Source organism: Podarcis gaigeae (genome assembly GCF_964106915.1).
Source record: "Podarcis gaigeae genome assembly, chromosome: 11".
Taxonomy (NCBI): domain Eukaryota; kingdom Metazoa; phylum Chordata; class Lepidosauria; order Squamata; family Lacertidae; genus Podarcis; species Podarcis gaigeae.
This window is the reverse complement of record NC_139687.1, coordinates 15,586,265-15,601,218: the sequence shown is the minus strand read 5'-3', so window position 1 is coordinate 15,601,218 and position 14,954 is coordinate 15,586,265. Positions and strand designations below refer to the sequence as shown.

General features: G+C 38.8%; 1 protein-coding gene across 2 annotated transcripts in view; it reads left to right on the top strand.

Annotated features, from left to right (window-relative positions):
- Window positions 1-14,722, top strand: part of SLC12A2 (solute carrier family 12 member 2) — a 52,874-nt gene extending 38,152 nt beyond the window's left edge. The window contains exons 15-27 of one of the 2 annotated variants that reach the window (XM_083702220.1): window positions 61-160; window positions 1,077-1,188; window positions 2,141-2,281; window positions 3,434-3,540; window positions 4,268-4,347; window positions 4,836-4,961; window positions 5,873-5,920; window positions 7,283-7,399; window positions 7,515-7,626; window positions 8,103-8,189; window positions 10,273-10,408; window positions 10,583-10,650; window positions 12,029-14,722. In XM_083702220.1, the coding sequence (XP_083558346.1) occupies window positions 61-160; window positions 1,077-1,188; window positions 2,141-2,281; window positions 3,434-3,540; window positions 4,268-4,347; window positions 4,836-4,961; window positions 5,873-5,920; window positions 7,283-7,399; window positions 7,515-7,626; window positions 8,103-8,189; window positions 10,273-10,408; window positions 10,583-10,650; window positions 12,029-12,164 (1,370 nt within the window). In that variant the 3' untranslated portion in view covers window positions 12,165-14,722. The remainder of the gene's footprint in view (window positions 1-60; window positions 161-1,076; window positions 1,189-2,140; window positions 2,282-3,433; window positions 3,541-4,267; window positions 4,348-4,835; window positions 4,962-5,872; window positions 5,921-7,282; window positions 7,400-7,514; window positions 7,627-8,102; window positions 8,190-10,272; window positions 10,409-10,582; window positions 10,651-12,028) is intronic. The other variant, XM_083702221.1, reaches the window with a different exon arrangement.
- Window positions 14,723-14,954: the final 232 nt, after the last annotated feature.

Genomic DNA, 14,954 nt, shown 5'->3' with positions numbered 1-14,954 from the left:
TTTGTGTTCATTCTGAAATAAGACCTCTTCTGTCTTAACGAAAAACCATTCTTTTTACAGATGTAAATTGGGGGTCTTCAACTCAAGCCTTGACTTACCTAAATGCATTGCAGCATGCTGTTCGCCTTACTGGTGTGGAAGACCACGTGAAAAACTTCAGGTAAAATCAATATATGTTTGACAATATGGCTGAACTTTTGAGATAGAGTATAACTATCAGTGAATCAGTGCAGACTGTTGAAATAGAATGTTCTGAAAGTGAGGACCAATTTATAGCTCTTGTCTAGTAAGCACAGAAAGTGGTTTCACACAGCATTTAGTGTATTCTAATCTGCTTGCAAAGTGACGTGGGTGGCGCTGTGGGTTAAACCACAGAGCCTAGGACTTGCCGATCAGAAGGTCGGCAGTTCGAATCCCCACAACGGGGTGAGCTCCTGTTGCTCAGTCCCTGCTCCTGCCAACCTAGCAGTTCGAAAGCACCTCAAAGTGCAAGTAGTTAAATAGGTACTGCTCCGGCAGGGAGGTAAACAGTGTTCCTGTGTGCTGCTCTGGTTTGCCAGAAGCAGCTTAGTCATGCTGGCCACATGACTCGGAAGCTGTACACTGGCTCCCTCGGCCAATAAAGCAAGATGAGCGCCACAACCCCAGAGTCGGCCATGACTGGACCTAATGGTCAGGGGTCCCTTTACCTTTAATGTGCTTGCACTGTTGCAACAACTTTTCTGGAGGCATTCTTTGGAGTAGTAATAGGGCAGAAAGAAGCTTGTCTGTAATGTTTGTTCCTTTGAGCTAATGTTATTCAGCATCAACATCATGGCATCATGAGCTAATTCCCCGATATTCTATGCAGCCAACATTTATCTCTCCCCCCCCCCCCCATTTCATTTGTCTACCGCCCTTCATCCAAGGATCACAAGGCAATTTACGACAAAAAAATGCAAAAAGCCCACATATGATAGAAACAGAAACAAAAGAAACAACATTGGTATTTAAGTATCTAGCTTATTAACATTTGTGATTGGGTTCCTGTGAGAAATGAATGTACGCACCAATTTTTCTCTTTCATCTAAAACTAGGCCACAATGCCTTGTAATGAGTGGTGCTCCAAGCTCACGTCCGGCTTTGCTTCATCTAGTACATGCCTTCACCAAGAATGTAGGATTGATGATCTGCGGTCACATACATATGGTAAGTCTGTGAATAATTATTTTCCTCTTACACCATAGCACTTGGAAAACAATCTATATCTGTGTAATAAGTAGTATGCAAGCATACAGATAAAATGATGTGTCAAGAGGAAAAGCTGAGATTTGCTAGGTTATTGGGGTACGCTTTGGGGAAAGCTGTGCCTATAGAAGAGCGCTGGATTCATAAAAATACCATAATACAAGAAAATACTTGAAACGTAGAAGTATTAGGTTGGGATGTTGTTGATAATGTATTGCCTGCATGTACTGTATTGGCTCGAATATAAGCCACACTCCCCCTCCCAAAAATAATTCTGACGGAAAAGTTCAAGTGTGGCTTATATTCAGAGCCGAGCGCCGGTGCCCCCTGTTCAGCGCAGTAGGGTCAGGAGATGGGCGCACAGTGTGCTCGGAGCCAGGCACCGGCTTGGGGAGTGGGGTGGCAAGCGCTCCCCATTCAGGGCGGTAGTGCCGGAAGACAGGCCACACCTGCAAATAAGCCTTGAATTTTAAAGGTGCGGCTTATTTGCGGGTGCAGCTTATAGTTGGGCCAATACGGTATGTAAATGTATATATGTATCTGTGGAAAGTGGTGGGTGAATTGCACAAATAATTGATAAGAAGTAAATTGGTAGTGCCCTACAAATACCAAAACTTTAAAGTGCTAAATGGGGTCTTTTCTGCAGCAAGCAGCATGAAGATTTAAAATAAAAGTGTACCCTCTAATTTGAAAGTAGCAGAATTGAATATTTTAAAAGTTTTGGTTCATTGTCAGGGTACTGATTCTGATACGTTATCTGGCAACTGGTCTAAGCAATAACATTTCATTTGAATTGGCCACACTAAAAGAGCCCATTATTTTTCTCTGTAAGAAATCCTCACTTAAAGATGTCATCCAAAACGTGCTTCTGTGTCTTTGTAATTGTGTGCTCCCCCCCCCCCTTTTTTCATAGGGCCCTCGCAGGCAGGCCATGAAGGAATTGTCAACAGACCTGGCCAGGTACCAGCGGTGGCTTATTAAAAATAAAATGAAAGCCTTTTATGCTCCAGTACATGCAGAAGATTTGAGAGATGGTGCGCAATACCTAATGCAGGTAAGTGGTCATATAAAGTGTGGAGTTCTGTGCTGCTTCGTGATCTGCTCTGAGCACTGTATTTTTAGCTGCATTGTACACACCGCAATTTTATAAATATATATTTCAGTTTTGCAAAGTAACAAACTTGTCCAGTGGAGAAAGGTGGTCAGAAATTGATCAGGTCCTGGGATTCTAGGTTTGAAAGCAAGGCTATAACATTCCAGGCATTGGGAAGTTGTTGTTTTTTTAAAAAAGTGGAGACCCTGCCCTCTCTAATCCCCATAGAAAAGCAGGGCTCTTGCAACCCAGTTCTCTGTTAACCTTATTCATGTTTCATTGGAGATAATTCTAAAGGTTTCTGACCCTCACAGTTCATGGGGTAGAGGTCTTTCATCCTCCCACTGCCTTGGGGACCAAGAAGACATATTAATTGTTGGCATTCATTTCTTCCCCGTTGGGAAAAAATGAGAGGGGAACTTCTTTTTTAAAAGAAATTGATTGGGGGAGAATGCTGCTCTCACTTTACTTCCTCCTGGCTAATGAGTTCAGCAGGGCTTCGGGTAAAGCGGTTAAACCACCTTCAATTCCCCACTCCTTGCTGTTGGTTTGCAACATAAATGCAGTTCTCTATTGGAAAGCAACATGATGGCTTTCACATCAGTAGCAGGCACATGTCCTGTCCAAGGAGATGGGAATACTGGGTTGATAGCTAGACAGTTTGATGGCCCAGATCCTTATGGTGTGGGTGCTGCCAGTCAGGAAAAATCGCCAACAGTGAGGGTTTGTAATATTCACGAAGGCACGCAGGTTTTGAGTTAGTGCCCTATAGGGAAGAAGGGAACTGTCACCCGAAGAAAAGAAGAGGACTATATTCGCTCGCAAGGCCAGTTTTCTTACCCCATCCTGAGCCATTTATCTAATGGTAAAGACTACATTCAGATGTTGCCACAGCATGTCATAGGATCTCCAACAGGTCTAGATTATTACTATATTATTTATATTACTAGATAGGGCAGGAAAATGATGTTCTCTCCTACTCATCTCCCCCCACCACTTTCATCACTAGACTAGAAAGGAAATTCCCATTTTTCATGTAGCCTACTTTTTTTTTTTTTACAGACATATAGATATAACCTCCCTAAGATTTAAGTAGAGTTTTTTTGTTGTTAGGCTGCAGGTTTGGGACGAATGAAACCAAACACGCTTGTTCTTGGATTTAAGAAAGATTGGCAATCGGCTGACATGAACGATGTTGAAACCTACATCAACTTATTACAGTGAGTAGAAGAAGGTTAACGATATGCCCGACTGCGAAGATGCAGCTTTCATAGTCCAGTGCATATACCAGTTGTCCTGATTCATGTATCATCAACCTTTTCAGACCCAGAACCCACTTTTAACCCAAACATGCATTTGGGGACTCATTTCTTTAATCTTTTAATATATATTTGCCTGGTAGTAGTGCTCTTGTTGCAACCCAGGTTGAATCAGGCCACTACTCACTAGTGAGTCCTGACCCACCACTTGATAGTGCCCAGTTTAGCACTATTTTCAGGAAAAATTGTAAGCAGCTATTCCATTTCAGCAAGGACAGAAGCATGCACCCATTTTCATGACCACCTTTTACAGCCCAAATCTGGATATGTTACAATACCGTAACATTCTTATTCCAGCTGGGATCACATTGCCATCAAAGCAAAATGGTGCCAAAAGAGATGTTGATTTTGGCAATGGGCAGCCCATGAATAAAGGAAGAGACGGAAGTTGGGGGGTTACTCTAAAAGGGCTGCATGCCTGCCAGAATTATTCACATGGCACCTTAGCTTAAATTGGTTCATTAATCACTTTGTAGGAACAGCGTGGTCATTTCAGGAGCTGGAATTACCTTTTGAGACTCTTTCTGCCTGGTTTTGCTGATCAGAGTACTTGTCCTTACAGCTGAAGTTAATCACTTGATATTTGGAAGCTTATATATTTCCCCAAAATGTGTTTATTCTATTACAGCGATGCCTTTGACATTCAGTATGGAGTAGTAGTTATCCGTCTGAGGGAAGGTCTGGATATTTCTCACCTTCAAGGGCAAGGTAACCCTTACTTAACACTGTCCATCATGAATTAATCTATGGTCTTTGGGAGAAATTAGCAAATTATACCTGGGACAAAAGTATATTGAGTGTCCCATTCCTTCTGATTCCAGCCTAGTTTTGTGTTAAGTGCCTGATGAAGTAACAACTGATTACTTCAGTAAATGCTCCATTAAAGTGTCTGGGGGGAGGTGTTATTAAATAATTTCTAGTCGCCGGGTGAACATCATTCTTTTCCCCATTTACATGCAAGAACAAAATATACTTAAATCCTGTTACATGAACTTGGCTGAGCCAAAGCACAGCTTTAGGTTTGTCAACGTGGTGGAGGTCTTGTGACATATGGTGTCTAAAGTTTTGCAAAACTATAGTATATTTTCCCTTGTCCTTGCTTGAACTTATTCCCGACCATTTCTCCTTATGAGTTGTCTCCCAGCTTGTAAACTAATTTGCAAAAATACTGAATAGTATCTTTTTCATATTCACAGAAGAATTATTGTCGTCCCAAGAGAAATCACCAGTAACCAAAGACATTATAGTAAATGTGGACTATAGCAAGAAGACTGAGACAGTAACGTCCAAGCCTGTGAGTGAAAAAGCTCCTATTCATAAAGGTAACATTTTACTTAATGAATTTTTGTTGGCATCAGTGCAAAAATCATAATAGTCCTCCTTTATAAACTTCAAAGTCAGATTTGCAATCCAAAGTCTTCATCATGTGTCACCGCAAGATATTTTAAGCTTGTGGGAGCCTTACTTTAGGGGTCCAACTTTTTTTTGGTGTTTCGGTCACTAGCAAGAATATTGCCACACAACAAGGATGGCCCATTGAAAGACTATCTTACTACTACATCTTTTAGGCAAGCCATTTTTTGAACCCCAGTGTGTAAGACAGCATCTTGGAGCATTGAGGCACAACAGCATACATGTCTTTACTAAGCTGATAGCCACAGGATCAGAGATTAGTCCTTTAGTAGTAAACGTGTACAGAAATTTTGGTCATGGTATTTGAACAATGTTATGTGTTTGACTTTTATTTTTCTAAACTTCTTAGAACTTCTTTTTACCATCAAGTGTTGCAAAGCTTTTGTTAAATAATTGCTCTTATAGATGCTTTAAGCAGTTCACAAGTCGTGCATCTTGTCTTGAGGAGAAACTATGGGACTAACTATTGATATCATTCCCATCTCTTCCCCCACCCCAAATATTTGCTAGGAAAATAATGTTTCAATTGCAGCAAGCATCTCTATTTTCTAGCCCAAACCCTTTTGAGAGTGAAAAGGGATCTTAAATGGAAAAAAATGCTAATAGTGTAGCTACTTTTAATATGTGGTAGAACTTTGTGTGTGTCTTAAATAAAGTGGTATGTTAACATGCTAATCACTTACATTCATGAACACAGTTGCTTTGAATTCATTCATCGTTTGGCTTTTCATGCTGCATCCTAAAAAGAAAGAAAAGTCCACATTTTTATTAATACTGCAAAATAACCTTTTAATCCTCCCCCCTTTTAAACCTTATCCAGAAGACGACGACGATGGCAAGACTCCAACGCAGCCACTTTTGAAAAAAGGCAGGCCATTTTTCCATATTTTGTTTTCAATCAATTTTTTTTTCATGCTGTAAACATCAGTTTATAATTTCTCTTTGTTTCATGTATCATAACATTTTACATGTCTTCGGAAGAAGATAATAGTTTGTACTTGCTGGGCTCATGGGAACCTTGCTGGTTGGGTGGGTGGGTTTCTTGGACAAGATAAGTTTTTGGGATGGGGAAAGAATTGGAACGTAATGCTGTCTTAAATATTAGAGTTGTCTTCAGCTACAGCCAGGTGAGAGAGTGCCCATAGATGACTTCTGGTGCATATATATAATGTGATACCTTCAGTTAAATATTGCAAGGTATCCTCACTCTCTTAATGGAGAGCTCCTTTTCAAGGTTCCTGCCAGACAATAGTGTCTTCCTCCTGGGATACCAATAGTTTGGAGGGGCTGAAAAAGGCCAAACTACTCTCCAAGACCACCTTAATCTTCCTTCCCTATTTTCCCAACCGACACATAATATTGTGTGATTCTTGGAAGCTACTGAGCATGTTCATTGGGCTATTTTAATTTTTGGTAGGCAGGTACCTCTTAATTTTTTTTTATTTTTAAAAAAACCAGTTTGTACTTCTTTATACCTCCGGTATAACGAGCATGGTGACACCTCCTTGTTTCTCAGTGGCTCCAGCCCCTTTGACAATGAACCACTATTGAGAGAAATGATTATATTCACTGCTGAATATAGCGGTTTGGGAGTTAAGCTGGTGCGGATGGAAAATCTGTCACTCTAGACTTTTTCTAAAAGGAGACAAATCAATGTACAGGAGCAAAGCTGTGATAACTTTTATTTGGGTGTTTAGGCAGGGATGCCATGTGTTTTCTGCCCTTCCTAGGACAGCTCCTGCGTCAGGTTTCATGAGGTTTGATTTAAGGCAGGCGTGGCTAACCTGTGGCCTTCCAGGTGTTGCTGGACTTTTCTAATCTTCCCTGCCTGTTGGCCATGCTGGCTGGGACTGGTAGGAGTTGATGTACTAACATCTGAAATGCCCCAGCTTAGCCACCCTTGGTTAAAGGTAGGGAGCGTCCTATCCCATCTCCAGTTGTGTTACTTGATGGCTCTACAAATTCATAGTTGTTTTCTCATACGCTAGCATTGCTTGCATAGTGGATCTTCCCCGCCTCTCTTCTCCTTTGCAGCCTCACATGCCTCTTCAAAACTTGCTCCAAAAGGTTGCGAGGGCCGGAGGGGAGAAGAAAGGGGTGTCCTGTTGCACAAGCAGAATGACGCTCCCACAACATTGGAAGCAGAAGTAACCCATATTCTGCATTTGAGACAGGAATAAAGTTTTGCCTTTCTTTGCTTCCTTTTAAATGCCACTTCTCTATTCTACAGATCCCAAAGGTCTGGCCTTGAACATGGCTGATCAAAAATTGCTTGATGCAAGTTCTCAGTTTCAGAAGAAACAAGGGAAAAATAATATTGACGTATGGTGGCTTTTTGATGATGGGGGTAAGATGGAAGTTCTTTTTTAAAAAATAATAATACTGCAACTAAGTAGTGTATAATTTCTGATACTGCCAAATCTTAACACAGTACCAAAAGTGAGAATTCTTTATTCATGTAGGCTTGACGCTGTTGATTCCGTATCTTCTGACAACCAAAAAAAAGTGGAAAGACTGCAGGATCAGAGTGTTCATTGGTGGAAAAATAAACAGAATAGATCACGACAGAAGAGCGTGAGTTTCATTAAGTACAATTCTTTTATCATTTGGCAACAAATCATTTGGATTTGTTGATTGTTAGTTAGGAGAAATCAGTACTCTTACTTACCAGACCTAATAATTAGCATTGATACAAAAACTCAGTCTTATATTTAGCTATACAGCTTATTTTATTATTCCACTTTAAAATATTAGGGTTTTTTTTCTTTTTTCCTCCTGTGTTTCTGTTGTGAAACTTATTAAATACTAAAGGTTCTTGAGGCAAATATTTTCTACTTGTTTATAAAAGTTTACTGTGCAGTCATATGCCTCTCTACTTAGAGAGTGGCATTTACTCCTAACCGTAGGATTGCATCCAAACTTTTTAAATAATCTGGTGGTCAGAATTTAGAACCAGCTGATAACCTCTGTAAGCATGCAAACCATTTTAGCTATCTTGACTGTACAGTTTTAATATATACATTTAACTGTGTTTTAAAAATTGCTTTTAGAATGGCTACACTGCTCAGCAAATTTCGGATAGATTTCTCGGATATCATGGTTCTTGGTGATATCAATACAAAGCCAAAGAAAGAAAAGTAAGTTTCTCTCTCTCTGTATGTGTGTGTGAGAGAGAGCGCATTCATTTCCTATATTTTTCACAAAATATTATTGACAATTTACACTAGCAGTTAGCTGCCACCAGCAGCTAGTGTGTGAAACATAATTAAGTTTATAAAAGTAAAAGCCACAACACTTTGTTCACTCATTTATTGTATTCTTAGGTATTTCCACCCTACCCTTCTATTGTTTATGCACTAGGATAGCTTATCATTAAAAAAACACAACACATTAACTTTTGACGATTTAAGTGGCATGTTTCCTTTGAGCTTGGAGTTCTACCCTTGTTTTTTGCCTCCAGTTTTTTTTTTTCCGGGGCCCTTTTTTTTTTGTCTGTGCATCTTTTCTGATCTCTGTATGTGATTTTATGTGTTGCCATGAAAAGTTTTATAATATTTAAACATGTATTCAGATGTTTGGTTTAAAGAGCTGCGTTTTTCTTGTGCTGTAATTTGCAGAAAGAAACATAAATAGTAAAGAAAGCAAAAATGCAGGTGATGAAATAGAAATGAAGAAGCCTTTATAAATAATGAGCATAATTAAGAGTTGTACAGCATTCATGCTCACCAGACTTTTTAAGATTCAGATGGAACTCTTGCCTGATACTCTCCTTTCCTCAAACCCACAGCAATATAAATACTAAGATTTTTCTTTTGCAAATTAAATGGCTTGAGCAATAGTTAAAATGTTTCTGCACAAGCAGAACATTTATTCATTCCATTCATTAGTGTGAAGTGTGAAGTGCAGGTTTCTGCACAAGCAGAACATTTATTCATTCCATTCATTAGTGTGAAGTGATTGTCCCAGGGGCCACAGAATTTTGCGGATTTCCCCCTCTACAGGAGCAGCCTCCTTGTTGCAGTTCCTTCTTCAGCATTATTGGTGCAGTGGAGAAGCAAAGCAGCATGTCTTGGTTGCCTGTACGTGTCCCTAGAACAGCAAAAAAGGGATACCAACCTTGGGGCTGACATATTGATATTCCTACCTTCTTTGTAAGAGTTGATAAAGCAGCCTTTCAGCACTTCCCAATTCAGCATCCATTCTCTGCAGTTTTACTGAGCATGAGACTCTTAATCTTTGGGTTGTGGGTTCAAGTCACAGGCTGGGCAAAAGATTCCCGCATGGGATTGGAAAGGGTCCCTTCCAACTCTACAATTTATGAAAGCCCCAATAAAGTACCCATTTTATAAATCTGAAGAAAATGTTCCTATTCCTCTTTTCAAATAGCGCCTCACCACACCGCAACTCAGACTGCTTTTATTCAGCTGGAAACTCGAGAATTTAAAAAGCAGCTTGCATTTACGATGGAGCGAAAAAGTGAATGAAAGTTTTGCAATATGCTGGTCTGTCTATCCTACTCATATGAATTGAGTTGTGGTGGTAAAAATGCAGCTTCGTAGGAACTCATTGTATTGGTTTTTTAAAAATTCACAAAGGAATCTTTCACTATCTAGGAGATTGCTTTGCTAACATAAAGGCATAATATGGCTGTTGCATAAGTGAGATGGCTTTGGATTCAGTGGCATCACCTAGTAATGGAAGAGGAGGGAGGGCATTTTTTCCCCCTTGTTGTGTCGTCCTTCCCAAATAACTGGAGGATTTTGGCCGCTTTCTCATTAAAAGCAAAAAAGCTATTATCCTTGTTAATTGTGTGTATGGCAATTTTGTCGCCTTACACAGGCTTAAGTTTTTGTTTTTCAAACAGTCACCTGTTCTGCATGGGAAAATTCATTCTCTTGAAACTGAGCGGAGTTGTCACAGCATTTTATGATACCAGAGGGGGACCTGCTGTCCAAAGGTGGGGAGAGTTTATCAAAAATTTAAAATCCATTGGAATGCGCAAGCAGCCTTGGTGTTTGCATAAAGCAAACGTGGATCCCAGTCGGTGGTTCTGTTGTGCAGCCTTTAAGTCTGTATTGTGCAGTCTAGCTTGGAATAGAGAAGTCACATTTATCTTGTTCAATTAATGTAGCATCTTAGTTGCAAGTCTCATTGTACAAATATTTCAGTTAGGAGTCTGAGGACTGATTAACTCCAGCTGTATGTTAAAATAATCTTTAGCATTGCAGCTTTTGAAGAAATGATTGAGCCATTCCGACTTCATGAAGATGATAAAGAGCAAGATGTTGCAGATAAAATGAAAGAAGATGAACCTTGGAGAATCACGGATAATGAAATTGAGCTATACAAAACAAAGGTATTTTTTGTAACTCTCTTTCCACATAGGAATATTTAAACGGCCTATAGTATTCATTTTGAGTATTCATTCCTATAGTATTGATTTTGAGTTGCTACATTGGTAAATCTACTACTTGCTGATCTTTAAAAATTGCTGTTTGGGCTGTTTAAAATGTTCTCATTTTAATTGCAGAGCCAACGCCAGATTAGGTTAAACGAATTACTGAAAGAACATTCAAGCACAGCTAATCTAATTGTTATGTAAGTACTGCTTTCTGTGGTTCTTGGCATCAACACCACTATTTGGGAAAGGTTGTTAATAATTTTGGTGGCTACGGAAAGATAATTGGGTTGGCTTGAGGATTGCGCAGAATGGAATTTCACAAACGGGACAATTCTCCAAGTTATGATGCAGTGGTTGTGCTGCCTGATTAGAGCATAGCAACAGACTTTCTGTGAGGCAAATACCTAGCTAGGTTTTCACAAAAATGTCCCCGTGACAGTAATTCTGCTGTAATCATGATAAGTTAGACACCACAAAGTTCTCTCAATAAACATACATATGAAGACCCTGAATCTCTAGGTTTCCCCCTAAAAAGTAGTTACATGGTAGATAAACAAGAGATGCTTGAAAACATTTATGAATGCCTCTGACTTTGGAGTTAAAGGGTCGTTGGTGCAGCAGAAATAAGTGGCAGCCATGCTGATGTAGCCAGTGATAACCATTGTTAACCTTAGCGCAGACCCATTGAAACTGATGGACTCATCAGTAGTGGATTGAGTATGACTTAGTTGGATGTCACCTGTTGTGTTTGAGAGCATAATGTTGGATTGAGCAGAGACTCCTGTTCTGCAAACCTAGATGTTTTTATTTCCTTTCCCCCTGCAGTTTACAGAGTAACCATCTGTACCAGGCATGGCCAAACCTGGCTCTCCAGATGTTTTGGGACTACAACTCCCATCATCCCTAGCTAATAGGACCGGTGGCCAGGGATGATGGGAATTGTAGTCCCAAAACATCTGGAGGGCCATGTTTGGCTATGCCTGATCTACACTGTTCCAGAAGGTGCCCAAACCTCTGGAATATATTTTTGGAGGCAGAGTAGGCTGGAAAGAGGGAGAGGGAAACAAGCATTGGAAAGAGATAGCATATTGCTTCAGCTACAGTAGTAGATAATAGAATCATGGTAGTTTTTGGGGGTTATGGTATTTAGGATTTTGACATGCTTGTAACCTACCTTGGGGTTAGTAGCACTGAATGGTGGGATAGAATTCTTAAAATAATAATGAAACGATCTAATTCTGTGCATGTTTGTCTGTACGCGTGTGTCTTACTCTCAGATAACTCCATCCAGGATTACAGCCTTGCCTTCAATGGTAGCAAAGTAGCATATCTGACAAATTTGGAAGATAATTCTCCAAACGACGAGTACTGTTTGTTAATACTACTTCTGCTTCTAATAAGCATCATTTAGCAGCAAAAATCTTTTGGGTAACAGATCGTTTTAAAATTATCTTCTGTAATAAAATACAAATGCTGGCTGTCAATCTCGGTAATTTTGAGACATTTTGCATTAACTGATCCGGTTGTGCTGTTTACCTGACAAAATGCCCCGTTTAATTCCTCTTTTGGTTATAGGAGCTTGCCAGTAGCACGGAAAAGTGCAGTATCAAGTGCACTATACATGGCGTGGATCGAAGCTCTTTCAAAGGACCTGCCACCAATTCTCCTTGTCCGTGGGAATCATCAGAGTGTTCTTACCTTCTATTCCTAAGCACTACTGCGCAGCATGTAGCTGTGAAGAAATGGTACTTTAGTGCCTAAAGTGGGAGAGACTGAGATGTTTGATTAAAATATTAACATCACACACAGGCAAAAAGTGACTACTCTTTTTCACTGTTCCACTGACTTGAAAGCACACAAGGAAAGTCACTATACTCCTAAAGTTGTGAAAGCTTCAGTTTTCTTCTAATTCTTCTGTAATTTAATCTTGCTTAATGGGGAAGATTTCTTGCTGGACTGAAGAATGAATAAACAGGTTTTTCTTTGCTACTTGAGCGGCAGCAATAAAAGTGTTTATTTTTGATCAGTGAAAGGATTATAGATTTATAAAAGCCTTTTAGCCTTGAGGTGCCTTCTGAAGTTAACCAAATTTCATCCATATACTCTATTTTGTAAATTTATAAAGAATGTCAGTCTGCCATTGGCTAAAACTTTAGATCAAACTTCTTTTAGTTTAGACTTCCATTTTAATAAAAATGCTGCGTTCTGGTCTTCCATAAAGGTATTAGTTTTATTGTTGTATGTTTCCTATTGTTTGGAATGGTGTGTTTTGTTTTTAAAGATCTCTGTTGGATCTGAGACAAAGCTAAAAAGTGGAGCAAGTTGGCTGTAATAAAAAAAACAACAACAACCAAATTTGTTACATTGATATCTAGGACTTTGTACTTTTCAATTTGTACCACTGAATAAAGCTAAAGTGTATTGACAGAGGGTCCTCTTAGATTTCATCATATATATATATATCCTATTGGGCTACTTTGGCTGAAGGTTAGTGGACCAGTCCTCACTCTGTAGCTCCACTGTGAAGCTGCAGTTATGTTACATGATGATGTAAATGTCAGGCGCGTTTATGATATGCCATCTAATAGGATACTTCAATTTTTCAAGGACCATCTAAATAAAGTTAACAGTTTGTTCACCTGCTTAAATGGACCACATTTTTATTAGAGGTGTCCCAAGGGCAATTTATTCAGTTGTCAGAATCTATGTTTAGTCTTGTTAAATACTCAGGTTTGATCCTCTTGACCTTATGTTTTAATTTGTATGTGATGACCTTGTGTATTCAAGAACTGCCAATTTGTGTGCCCTCAATTTGTGTGTGTGTGTGGTTTGACTGCTTTATATTTTTTTACTCGATGAATTGCTTACTGAAGAATCACTTGAGGTTTTATTCACTAGTTTGTAATAGTGCTTATGCCTATTATCTGTTAAGAGTTGCCTCAAACCCTTTCCCAGTCTCTTGGCATTAATACGGGGTAATGTGGGCTAGAATGAACACCTGTAATTTGGATATTGAAGATAGAGAATATGAATACACAATATTTTTTACTGTGTAAGATCAGAATAAACGAACAAATTTATTTTGGTAGTCCCAGTTACTGAGACAAGGTGATTCTTGCAGATAGTGATTAGCATTCTAGTAAATTACGACTCTCATTGTCTTACCAATGTTGTTTGTGTTCTCCCCTTTTCAGAAGTGCAATACAAGTTGGCAGCCAGGTAGAGTAAATCAATGCCAGTACCTAGTTTTCAAAGAAAATTTAAAGTCTTATAATAAGAACAGGATTTTTTTTTCCTAAAAAGCATTCCCAATGTGTAATAGCATTGATAATTACAAGTTTGCAGTGCTTATTGGTGTGATGAGGGGCATAAAATTATTCATTTAATCTGAACTTTTGTTCCCATTGTTTATGTACAGACAGTAGGGCATGAACTTAGTGCTGCTATCGTGAAAAAGTGCACTGGTACACTTATTCAAAATTTTGCTATTCAGGAAAACCATTGCTTGTTATCTGTAAAAGGAACCAAATGAAAAGTCTCTCTGTGTGCTGTGTAAAAAAATCAAATTTATCTAAATATGCATATATGGATGGGAGCAAAATGTAGTCTGTAAATTAATAAAGGTTACTTCATACATGAGAATTCTCAGTACTTCACACACACATACCACACTAGACACCAAGACAACAATTGTACAATTTATTCTAACACTCCAATAAACATAATTGCACCTTGTTAGCAAGAGGCAATTTTATGATACATAGCCATTCCAATTTCTAGTTAGTATGAATTGATCTTTTCTTTTTGGCGCCATGTTTTCTTAAGTTCCAATCAGTAATGACTTGAAATAATTGTTTTCCATTGACACTCAGCAATACCATTTCTGTAGCAGAAACTTTATTTTATGAAATTAGGAAGTGTTTAGAAAGTAGCTGAAAAAAATCAATTATTTATTTGTTACATTTGTATTAGGCTTTCCTTTTTACATAATTTGTTTTATATGCTTTTCTGTTTATTTAAAAATGAACTATGGTCTTAATTTAAGGATTGAGCTTGGTTGGTACTATTCCACAGTTTGAAAATGTCATGTCATATTTTGATAATATTGTACTGTAACTGTCACACACAATGGGTTTTCTAATGTTTTAACAACTTGAGTATTGCAGTTACTACTCTGTATTGGGGAGGGATCACTGCAATAAATGGGAGTGAATTAACTGTGGTTGCCTAAATCAGCCTATTTTTATTAATAAATTCCTTTCCTCTGGTTTTCAATACTCTTTATTTGAGCCCCACCTAACATGTAACATGCCAGGAAGACCTAAACACTACAAGTTTTTGATATTTCATGCACTGTTTTAAAAAGTGCTTCTGTAACCTGTAGATGGAAAAAAAGGTTATGCAGCATGGCAAAAATCACTATTAAAATGAATGTCCAGTTGTTGCATTCAACTGTCCAATAACAGGGTGGAGTGGAGCTATAGAAATAATCTCATCTTGC